General features: G+C 39.4%; 1 protein-coding gene across 9 annotated transcripts in view; it reads right to left on the minus strand.

The window, feature by feature from the left end:
• The window catches only part of CDC42BPA (CDC42 binding protein kinase alpha), a 317,618-nt gene that overhangs the window by 35,534 nt on the left and 269,458 nt on the right, over positions 1–12,626 (minus strand). For all 9 annotated transcript variants that reach the window (XM_030301801.1, XM_030301804.1, XM_030301802.1 and 6 more), the window contains one exon: positions 8,344–8,427. In XM_030301801.1, coding sequence (XP_030157661.1) covers positions 8,344–8,427 — 84 coding nt within the window. The remainder of the gene's footprint in view (positions 1–8,343; positions 8,428–12,626) is intronic.

Below are 12,626 nucleotides of genomic sequence, written 5' to 3' on the forward strand. Positions count from 1 at the left end.
CAATTCCCCAATTCATTCTAGACTCCTCTTTTCACTCCTGTCCCTAAAGGTACCTGGTGCCTTATCATTCTGGTTGATCTGAAGCTTGTCCTCTCTGTATCCTTCCGGAAGGGCTTGTGGGAACAATATTTCTTGAGTTCTTGCATGTTCTGTGGTTTTTATTTTTCACGGGTGCTTTATTATCCTTAAAAAACCTAAAATCCTCAAAAATCTCTGATATTCCAAACTCATCAAGTTGTTACATTAACTACATGGAGTTGTTTATCAATTATACCTCAATAAAGTTGTCAAACACAAAGTCACAAAGGCGGAAAAACCCTTGACTCACACTTTCCTCGGGAATCTTAAATGTTATCCGATTGTTTTCTGGTGTAGGGCTGCTATTGAAAAGTCTGATGAAAATTTCATTTTTTTACCTCCTTGAGTGACTTACTACTTTTTGCCTGTGTGTCCAGTGTTCTTCTTTTTCTTCAAAGACCAATAGTTTGCTGGAATGTGTTTTGTTTTGTCTGGGTTATTTTCTCGGTTATGGTGTGTGCCTCTGTCATAGGAGTTTCAAGTCTGCTTTATTTTATTTTTTGTTTCAAGTCTTTATTTCAATTCTAGTTAGATAACATATAGGGTACTCAAGTCTGCTTTATTTTGGAAAATCTTCTTGAATATAGATTTTCATATTTTCTGTTGCTTTCAGAGTCTCTTTCAGAGACTCCTATTATATAAACATTGGCCCCTCTTTGCCTTTCTTTTCTGTCCATCACTTTTCTCAAATCCTTTTTACCTTTCCCTCACTTTTTGATTAAAAAAATCTCCTTTCCATCTTCTGTTTCTCATAAGTGATCTGTTGAGTTTATTTACTCCCAAATTCCTTACAGGTCAGGCTGTATCCGGATTTCTGTCATGCCTCCTCAAATCTTGCATTCTCCAGCACTCATTTCTAAGTTTCTAGATTGCGATTTCCAATTTTTATTTCACAGCTTCTACTGTTCCCTCAATTTCTTCTGAAACACTGATTGCAGTTTTCACTGGTTTTGCAGACGGCCCTTTCTGGCACACTTCCATTTTTTGTGAAGATACAATGCCCGCTCTTCCCGTTTTGTGCGTGTGAGATTTGACTGTGACCATTTTCAGTTCCTCACTTTCAAGCGAAATGACTTTTCCTGGACGTCTATGAGGGTGGGGTGGGCCAGAGTAATTCTTCTAGCTCCATGCCTTTGACTCTCTTTTCTATCATTTTCATAAAATGATTTTTAAAAATGACCTTGTGCTTTCTGAGCTCTTCCTCCCCACTCTCCTTCATTGTCTGGACCTTCTCTTTCCTTTCCTGTCTGGCTCAGTTTTGAACCAATCCCTGCCAGCCCTACTTAGTTTGGGGCTGTCATCTGGAAGGACATTCTGACCAGCTGGTTCCGAGACCTTACAATCGTAGCACTGGACCACCTTCCCACCGTCTCGACTCCCTTGCCCTTGGCTGCAGGAAGGAGCGGAGGCTGGAAACTCACTTCTGTGTCTTCTGTCCTTGAGATGCCCAGCACCGCGTGCTCGTGCTTGTGGTTTTCTGGCTCTGGGATTATCATGAATCCCTCTGCTTCACCTGTTTTTTCTAGCACGATGTTTAATAACATGGGGAGTCTTCAGATGACTTTTTTTTTCCCCCCTATCAGTTTGAGTTTTGGAGTTCATGGGAAAATCTTCTCATCTACTGTTCAGGTCCCATCTGTTTTTTTTTTTTTTTTTTTTTAAAGTTTTCATATCTATTCAGTTTGTCTGTTTCTATGGAGAGATTTAAAAACCATGCTGCCGTGGTGACCAAGTTCCCAGAATCCTCCATTCACTGGATCCTAAAGACTCACTGACACGTATTTTTCATCAAATTTTTTTTACATTGCATTTAAAAAGGTGGAACTGAATCACACTGGCACCTGTAATGCGTCATAGTATCCTACTGATAACAAAGGCACGTACACCACAAATGCTAAGAGACCACTCATTATTACTTTAAACTGCTTTGCCCCAACTTCTAGTAAGTTTGACCACCTTTTTATTTTCATTAAAAAAAAAAAATCTTTTATTTATTTGAGAGAGACTGAGACAGCGTGAGTGAGGCAGGGGGCAGAGAGAGAGGGAGAGAGAGAATCCCAAGCAGGCTCCAGAGCCTGATGTGGGGCTCAAACTCACGAAACCGTGACATGGTGACCCAAGCCCATTCCAAAAGTGAGATGCTTAACTGACTGAGCCACCCAGGCCCCCTGACCATCTTTTCGGTGTCAGTCATTTTGATTTTTCATCTGCTTATTCCTGGCTTTTGGCCAGTTACCTCAGGCACACTTCATTCTGTGGTTTGTAAGAGCTCTTGGTGCCTGTGGGTACTAACCGTCCGTCCTCTGCCCTGCGTTTGCCCCACTATGCTGTCGGTATGATCAGTGTGGATTAAAATCTCCAATCTGTCTCTACCCTGCTTCTCTGAGTTCTCAGTTCTTGCTTCAGGTAGTGTGGGGCTTAACTGTCAGGCCCATACACATTCACGATCACGATCTTCTTTGTGTATTATTCCCTTTGTTGGTATACACTGCCCCCTTTCATGCCCCTTGATGTTTTACACCTTAAACTCCACATCATGGTATGTATCTGTGACGTCTATGTGCCTTTGCTTTTACCCCCTTGCGCACACCTTTGCGTTCAGCCACGCGGATTCTCGCTGGTTCTCGTGGTGCGCTCACTCTGGAGAGCCAGCCGCCACGTAGGAAGGCTGCGGCCGTCATCTGGACAGACCATGAGCATGAGCTGTTCGTCACCGGAGGGAGCCGTCCTGGTCATGCAGCCGAACTTGTACACACCTGCAGCCTTGGCTGACAGCTGGCCACCCTCCACGGCAGACCCTTAGTGACAACTTCCCAGGGGAGCCCTTCTCAAATTCAGACCCACAAAGCTGGGAGCGTCATAAAAACATCTTTTTTTAAGACATTAGGATTTGAGACAATTCACTGCACGGTTATCGGTACGAGGCCACCATGTTTTCTTCTCTTTTCTCTTTCCTGCCGTCATTCACTGAATAGCATTCCTTCTGCAGGTATGAAAATCACACATTTTATGTGCTCGTCTTCTGTTTATTTCTTCCAGCCTGCTGAGATCCACACTTGGGCTCACTTTCCTCATCAAGTTGCCAATACTTAAACGTTTACACGATACTACCCTGTCAGGTACTGTTCTAAGGTATTTACAAATATTAAGCTTCTTTAAAACTCCAAAGAATCCAGTGAAATGGGTCCTATGGTTGTACTCGTTTTCTGATGAGGAAATGAAGCGGGGAAAGGCACGTAACTCGCTTGAGTCCGTCCACCCAGAGAGTGTGTGACGGAGCGGGGCGTGCAATTCGGGAGACCCTGCTGGGAACCTGCCACGGTAACGACCACGCTATGCTGTCTCCGCAGCACTTCCCAAGGAGAGACAAATGCCTAACCATGTTCACCTCATCTGACCCTTACACTCACCTCCACCGTGTTTGTCTCGAACTTAATTCTGGACTGCTCTGAATCTGCATTTCCTTTCCCTTCCACTTTGTAGAGCGAGGGTCCTTATGTTTGTAGATCACAGGAAAGTTCTCTGAGATACCTAGTCACCCTATTTCCCAAATCTCTCACAGCGGCCATGTGGCTTTATCCATCTTTTTTGATGGAGTACTTCCTCTAAGAATACTTACTTTTCTGTCTTCCAGTTTTACTGAGAGATGACTGACATAAAACATGTCAGTTTAAGGTGTCTACCACAATGGCTTGGTGGACGTATGTAGTGCAAAATGATCACCGTAAGTTAACATCCATCACATCACCTCATATAGTTGCAATTGTTTTTTTCTTGTGAGGAGAACGTTTAAGATCTACTTTCTTAGCAAGTTTCAAATATACAATACAGTGTTCTTAACTAGAGTCACCGTGCTTTCCATCCATCCATCCCCAGAACTTACTTACCTTATAACTGGAAGTCTGTACCTTTTAGCCTCCTTCAGCCATTTCCCTAATTTCCCAGTCCCACCTCCGGCAACCAATATGTTCTCCATTTCTGTGGAGTTCAGATTTTAAGATTCTACACATAAGTGAGATCATACAGTATTTGTCTCTTATTTCACTTAACAAAATGCCCTCAAAGTCCACCCATGTCACGTCACAAATTGTAAGATTTTCCTTTCTCCTATGGCTGTGTAATATTCCAGTGTGTGTGTGTGTGTGTGTGTGTGCGCGCGCGCGCATGTGCCACATATTCTTTATCCGTTCATCTGTCAACAGACACGTAGGTTATTCCCATGTCTTGACTACCGTAAATAATGCTGCACTGAACATGGGGGTGCAGGTATCTCTTTCAGATAGTGATTTTGTTTCCTTCAGATAAATGCTCTGAAGTGGAGTTGTTGGACCACATGGTACTTCTATTTTGAATTGCATGAGGAACCTCCATGCTGTTTTCCACAGTGGCTGCACCAATTTACATTCCCACCCACAGTGCACGAGGGTTCCTTTTTCTCTATATCCCCGCCAACACCTGGTATCTCTTGTCCTTTGGATGACAGCCATCGTAACAGGCATGAGGTGATATCTCATTGTCATTTTGATTTTCATTTCCCTGACAATCAGTGATACTGAACACCATTTTATGTAGTTGTTGGCCATTTATTTGTATATCTTCTTTGGGAAAATGTCGATTCAGGTGCTCTGCCCATCTTTCAACTGGATTACGTTTTTGGTTTTGGCTATTGCGTTGTAGGAGTGCTCTTCTATTTTGGATATCAACCCCTTACCAGATATAGGATTTACAGTATTTTTTCTCATTCTGTAGGTTGCCTTTTCATGTTGGTAATGGGTTTCTTTGCTGTGAAGTTTTTCAGTTTGATGTAGTTCCACTTCACTGACTTTTGCTTTTGTTTCATTGTCTTTGCTTTTGGTATCAAATCCAAAAAGTCACTGGGACGCCTGGGTGGCTCAGTCAGTTAAGTGTCTGACTTCAGCTCAGGTCGTGATCTCGCGGTCCGTGAGTTGGAGCCCCGCGTCGGGCTCTGTGCTGACAGCTCGGAGCCTGGAGCCTGCTTCAGATTCTGTGTCTCCCTCTCTCTCTGCCCCTCCTCTGCTCACTCTCTCTCTAAAATAAATAAACATTAAAAAAAAAATCCAAAAAATCACTGCTAAGCCCAGTGCTCAAGGAGATTACCCACTATTTTCTTCTAGGAGTTTTGTGGTTTCAGGTCTTACGTTCAAGTTTTTAATCCATTTTGAATTGATTTTTGTGTATGGTATAAGAAAGTGGTCCAGTTTCATTCTTTTGCATGTAACTGTCCAGTTTTCCCAATATCATTTCTTGAAGAGATGATCCTTTCCCCATTGTCTATTTTTGGTGCCTTTGTCATAAATTAATTGATCATATGTATGTTCAATAAACAGGCATATGCATATTGATTTCTGAGCTCTCTATTCTATTCCACTGATCTATGTTTCTGTTTTCATGCCAGCACCATACCATTTTGGTTACTATGGTTTTGTAACACAGTTTGAAATCAGGAAGTGTGACGCTTCCAGCTTTTTCTTTCTGAAGACTGTTTGGCTATTTAGGGGTCTTTTGTGGTTCCATACAAATTGTAGCATTGTTTTCCTTATTTCTGTGAAAAATGCTGCTGGAATTTTGATAAGAACTGTATTGAATCTACAGATTGCCATGTGCTAAAAGACACTTTAACCACATTAATTTCTCTAATCCATGAACACAGAATATTTTTCCATTTATTGGTGTCTTTTTAGTGTTTTCATTAATGTCTGATAGTTTTCAATGAACAGATCTATCTCCTTGATTAAATTTATTCCTAGGCATTTTATTCTTTTCCATGCAGTTGTACATGGGATTGTTTACTTAATTTCCTTTCCGGTAGTTTGTTGTTAGTATATACGAGAGTTTTTCAATGAGGTTTTTTTTTTTTTTTTCTCAATAATAAACTAAATTCTTGTACACATGAAAATATTTTTAACTTCCTCTCATAGTTGATATTATAGCTGGGTTAATATTTTAGGGTTCACAGTTCTTTTCCTTCTAACACTTTGAACTTTCTCTCGATCTGTGATATCCTTAAATTTGACTATAATGTGTCTAAGTGTGAGTTTTTAAAAATCTATTCTCTCTAGCACATAATGATGTATTTCGATGTGAGGTTTTTCAGCTTTAAGTGCTGGAAAATTTTAGGTGATTTATTTCTTCCAGTACTTCTAACTCTGTATTTTTTTCTTTCCCCTTGAAAGTCCTACTACAGAGATACTGAAACTATTTCTACCACGTATCGTCTTAGACTAGCCATCTCATCTCCCGCCTCGCTAACTTGTTCTTCTGCTATATCCAGTCTGTTCCTTCCGCTGAGGCTGTCTGCTGGGTACTTTACGTCAGCAGTTATATTTTCATGTGAGCACTTGCAAATTGTTTTTCTTCACAGCTGCCTTATCCCACTCCCTGTTACCAATATACTTTTTTTTGAAGTCTCTTTGAGATACGTATTGTGCCTATTTATTTTAAATTCATATTTTGGCCTCAAAATTTTGCTTTATCTAGCATAGGTTATGCAGATTGTATTTCTGTATACCAGTTATACTTCTGTGTATCTCATTAGCTTTTCGGATCCACCAACCTGTCTCTCATTCTCTGGTTTACATTCTGGGGAGGGAGGTCATTTAAGTTTTCCAATTTCTAGAATTTCTTTGTAGGAGTTTGAGCTAAGCAACTAAATCTTCATGTTCTACCATAATCAATACTTCAGTCATAGTTACAATGAATAGAATGAAACAACAGTAATTCAGCTGAATTTCTCACTAAACACGTCTCTTTCTCAGTGGCTTGTCAACTTCAGTCTTAAATTCTTCCATGAGCGGCCTCAACATCTTCTTTACAGTGAGTCCTCTAAGCACTATTCCTCACAGTAACAGACTTCAAGATGTTCAATTTGGGAAAACGGAAGCAAGGAGACCACAAAAAAGAGAGCAAGCATAGAAGCAATAACCTCCCTTCATGAGAAATTTCCATTTATTGTATTACCTACATGAACTAACTATGCAGATAAGCAACGAATGCCAATCTGTGTTTTCTAGAACCCTAAACCTTCTCGAGTTATGGTTCAATTATACATTTATTTTGTTAATTGTATATCTAACTTTAATAGTAGATATTATTTAAAAACAAATACTTAGAGGGGCGCCTGGGTGGCTCAGTGGGTTGAGTGATCGACTTCAGCTCATGTCATGATCTCGCGGTTCTTGGGTTTGAGCCCCGAGTCGGGCTCTGTGCTGACAGCTCAAAGCCTGGAGCCTGCTTCAGATTCTGTGTCTCCCTCTCTCTCTGCCCCTCCCCCACTTGCTCTCTCTCTGTCTCAAAATAAACAAACATTTTTGGGGTTCCTGGGTAGCTCCATCAGTTAAGCATCCCACTTCGGCTTAGGTCATGATCTCACGGTTCGTGAGTTCGAGCCCCACGTCAGAGCCTGGAGCCTGCTTTGGATTCTGTCTCTCTCTCTCTCTCTACCCCGCCCCCACTCACGCTGTCTCTCTCAAAAATAAATATACGTTAAAAAAATTTTTTTTAAATGAGACTGCATATTAAAAAAAAGCATAGCCCCAAAGAACTAGCAAAACACAAACCCAGCATTCTTCTGAACTCTGCAAGTCTGTAGTCTTTCTCCTTAATCAAAAATGTGTTTGTGTGCAAGCTAATGCTGTGTGTACGGTATATTCAAGTCATCTGTTCCTCCACTACTATGGATTCCAGATTTTATATTTTAAAATGAGAATAATTAATAATAAAAAGTTGTTTGGGATTTTGGAAAAATTGGTTTCTCAATTATTTTATTTCCCCTTCAATTCGTTAGTGCCCATAACTGATTTGAAAAAAATCTTTAACAGCATGAAGTAAAAGGAGAATATACTTCAAAAACAGAAATGTTTCAAAAACTCAGAAATGCTTAAAAAAGAAAAGGCGTAATACTCCAACTTGTCAGCTTTTTCGCCAAATAAATAAAACCAACCAAACCGTGCACTTCAAGACAGCCCTCCCATTCTCAACTGTCATTTTTGATTTAGACTGACATGAAAAAAAATTGAGAAAAGACGGAATAAAAAGAAAACAAGGTCTGCAACACTCGTCCTACCTTTCCAGGTGGTGATTATTTCCATTCATATACAATTTCTCTTCTTTTCTTTCCCAGCTTTTTATGTTTATGATTGTGAGGGAACCAACAGCACAAATTACAACAAATACAAAAAGCAGGAGAAACCCATTACTAGTACTTTTTTTTCCAGAACCCATCATGCTTGTATCTAGATTGAGTACCTTAGCTGGAAAGCCAGTTGAAGCAGGACATCCCTTTTTCCTTAAGGTCGGTGTGTGAACAGGAAGAGGAGTACTGTCTACAGTCTGAATCCAGGGGCAAGAGAGGAAACAGAGATCATGAAACACTCCATCTATTTCAAACATCTCTAAAAATAAATCAAAGTAAATAAAGCCAAGCAAGACATCAATAAGGCAAATAATATCTCAATGAAGCTAAAATTCTCATAGTGTTGATAATTTAAATTTCAGCCTGCAACATCTACAAACGAAACAGTTGCTCAATTAGCAAAAAAATAATTGTCTCAAAATTTAAAAAGAAATGATTTAGAAAAGAGAATCCACAAAGGAAAAAAAAAACATCACAGCATGTAGTCTACATAAAAAATGAGGATATTAATTTTTGATTTCATCTGAATATGCCCCCATTAATTCTTAAAAGTTCCTGAGTTTTTTAAAGCAGGATTTATAATCAAAATATTTAGAAGTCTTTTAACTTCTAACTTCTATATACAGAATGTATGTTACATATATAGAACACAATTCACTGGATTTGTGTTTAAGTGTGTGTGTGTATGTGTGTGTGCGTGTCCATGTGTGCATGTGTGTGTAGAATGAGGAAGTGAGGAAGAGAGAAAGAGAGAGAGAGAGAATGATTAATGGGATTTTGTGCAGAAATCAATTTCCAAAGAAGGAAGCTAGACTGTTTAATATTATTGGAATTCAGAACTTAACATGCAAATTTAAAAGTTAAAAGTCGTATCTTTATTCTATAGGTATTAGTGTAAGATATTTCTTTTAATGAAAGGAACCAGTGATTTTACTGGAAAAGAGACATCACTTAATTAGCGAAGTTTAAAAAAAAAGGCACAAAGAATTACTTTACTTTAGGATGCGAAGCAAGCAGGCAAGAGGAAAAAGCTAGCTTTGAACAAAGTTACAGAATATTTTAAAACATTAAGACAAAAATGGATGGTCTTTGTCTTTGTTACTATATTAAACCGAATATTTTATATGCTTAATAACCTTAGAATGGAATTGAGTTTCTCAGAATTTTCTGCTTAATTGTGAGGTTACCTTTAAATTTAATTTACCTTTAAATAGCTTGAAAAAGTTTTCAACCCTATTTATAATTAATGCCGAAAAAGGTAAACATGAGAACTAAAAGAGAGCAACACTGAATACCTATGTGAAAGTTAATAAAAAACAACAGGAAACAAAATTGACATTAGAATTTACACAGAAAATCTAAGAGAAGTTTTGAATAAAAAGGAATGAAGTAAGGGTGTTGGAGACAAGATTAACAGAGTTCACAAAGACCAGCAATGTCAAATAAAAATACTATTTGGAAAAGATCCCATTCTTCAAGGTACCTATGCCTAGGAACAAATCTAACAAGCAATTTGAAGTCAACTAATAAAGAAAAAAAAATGAAACTTTATCAAAGGATATAAAAGAATATCTAAATGATATGTATATATCATGTTCACAGACGGAAAGACCCAACCACAAAGATGTCAATTCTCCTCAGATGAATCTATAAATTCAACGCAATTAATCAAAAGCCCCATATGGAATCTGACAAGCTGATCACAAAAGTCATATGTAAAACTAAAGGGTGAAAAAAAGAAAATGAAAAAGAATAAGGTGGGTGGGAGTGGTGGATCACACCAGGTGAATTACTTCAGGCTTACAGTAATCAAGACAATGTGATGCTGGTGCAGGAACAGACCAAAAAACAAAACAAACAAACAAAAAACCCCAAAAAACAAAAAAACAAAACAGGAGAATAAAGAACCCCCAAACAGATCCATTTATATAAAGCAGAAAGAGTTTTACAAATCAATGAGGGAAATATAAGAGAATTAGTTGTTCATATGAGAAAAACAGATTTATTTATTTATTTATTTATTTATTTATTTATTTAAAGTTTATTTTGAGAAAGACAAAGAGAGAGAGAGAGAGAGAGAGAGAGAGAAGGAAAAGAGGGGGAGGGGCAGAGAGGGAAGGAGAGAGAATCTCAAGCAGGCTCCGTGCTGTCAGTGCAGAACCAGATGCAGGGCTCGATCTCACAAACCGTGAGATCATGATCTGAGTCAAAATGAAGAGTAGAACTGACTGAGCCACCCAGGTACCCCTGAGAAAAATGGATTTAGAACCCCATTTCACATAATTTGTAACAACCAATTTCAGCTTAAGGTCTTAAACATGTAAAATAAAAAAATTTAAACTTTCAGAAAAAATATGGAAGAAAATTTTTATAAATGCTGCATAGGGCAGAATTGCTTTGGAAATGCATGAAAAAAACAGGAGTCATAGAGGACATGATTGATATATATATAAGACTACTTTAAAATAAACACTGTTGCAAGACAAAAAGATACCAAATAAAATTTTAAAATAAGCTACAGATGGGAAGAAAGCATTTGCAGTGCATATAAGCCAGCTAAGGATTAGTATCCACATTATATAAAGAACAGTTACAAAACAAAAGAAACAATTCAATGGAAAAACAGACAAAAGACATATACAGGCAAATCACCAGTGGTCAATAAACATACAAAAGGATGCTGAGTTAACACGAAGATCAGAGAAATGCAAATTAAAAATCCCACTCCATACCCATCAAATTGGCAAAAGTTAATGTGTGACAGTACCAAGGGTTGGTGAAGATGTGGGAAAATGGGGAACTCTCACACATTGCTGGTGGGAGTGAAAACTGGTTCAACTGTTGTGGAAAATAATTTGGCAAAATCTAGTTAAAGTTGAGAATGCACATACCATACAATCCAATAATTCAACTCCCAGGTACATAGCTAATCACACTCTGCACACACAAAAGCAGACAGCTATTAGAATGTTCACTTCAGCACTGATTATGACAACAAAAATTGGAAACAGATATCCAATAATATGACATTATTAAATATCCCAAATTTCCAACAACAGGAGGATGCATACATGGTTGTGGTATATTCATACAACGAAATATGATGTTAACGGTTTAACGAGTGGACTAAATGGACACGTATCTGCAGGAGGAAAGTTCAAAAGCATCACGTTGAATGAAAGCGGTTACAGGAAGATACAGATAACCTGTGTGTAAAACATAAACGTAGAGCAAATGTTATCAGGTACGGTTGCTGTCTACAGATGAAGTAAAACGTAAAACTGAAGAAGAGAAAGTACATCAATGGCAGGGTCTTTAGACGCGTCTGAGGAAGGAGGAAGGGGAACGGTACAGGGAAGGGTGTTTCAACTTTCTCTGAAAACAAATTGGCAAAGAGCAGGGCAAAAGTGTCCACATCTGCTACATCTGTGGATGGTGGCCACATGGGCGTTTTCTATTCTCTCTACGCTCCAAAGATTTCAACAGTCAAAACGTATAAACTCAACGATTGAGACAAAGCAGAGCGTCATCAACTTAAGCGGTCTGCGGTCGTCGCTCGAGGAGTTGGAAAAGCCCCAGTTAGACTCGAACCACGGATCCTTTCATTTCAGACAGCTTTCCCAGGTGGGCCATCTGCTCCCGGCTCCAGAGACGACACGGGAAACAAAGGGGCGGCGGCAGCGCTGTGCCTGGAGCGGAAGACCTGAGCCGCACCCACTGAGGCACGACGCCCTTCAGACTTGTTGAGACAATGACCTCTGCTGAGAAAAGTGGCCAGCCGGCTGTTTGAAAGCATTCACGTGGGGTGCAGAACAACACTGGTGCGGTGGTCGTGGTGGTTTTGTGCTACCGCAAGGCAGGGGACGGCCGAATGCCTACTGCTGATGGGCAGTTAGAGTAAACTGTTCAGCGGCCGGCAATGGCAATTTTATTTTAAGCTCTACTTTGCGGCAGTTACACATATCTTTTTAGATCAGAAGAGTTAAAATCTGAGAATGGCACCTGACACGGCTGTGTGCCTCCGACGTTTGTATCTGATAATTCCAAGATTTAGAGAACCCCGCCCTCTGCTCCACACAGTCCTCTACTTCAGATACAAACTACCTTTCTAATGAAATAAGTGTTTGTCTGTTTTAGGTTGAACTTGGGGGGGACAATTTTCTGCTTTTGTTTTACGGTCCTATTTACATTATAATAATAACGCAATGCTCTCCAGTAGACCGTGACTTAATTACAGAATATATTTGAGTCAAACAAGAGTCGGCTTTCACTTGTTTTTCGATTCCCTCTTTCTGACAAGTGACAAGCTGGAGAGCGGGGCTACCCCGGGGAGACACCTTAGCTGGCTCAGCTTCGCAAGAAGTGGGAGGACATGTGGACCTTGACTGGATGCAAA

This window comes from Lynx canadensis, chromosome F1, assembly GCF_007474595.2.
Source record: "Lynx canadensis isolate LIC74 chromosome F1, mLynCan4.pri.v2, whole genome shotgun sequence".
Lineage (NCBI taxonomy): Eukaryota > Metazoa > Chordata > Mammalia > Carnivora > Felidae > Lynx > Lynx canadensis.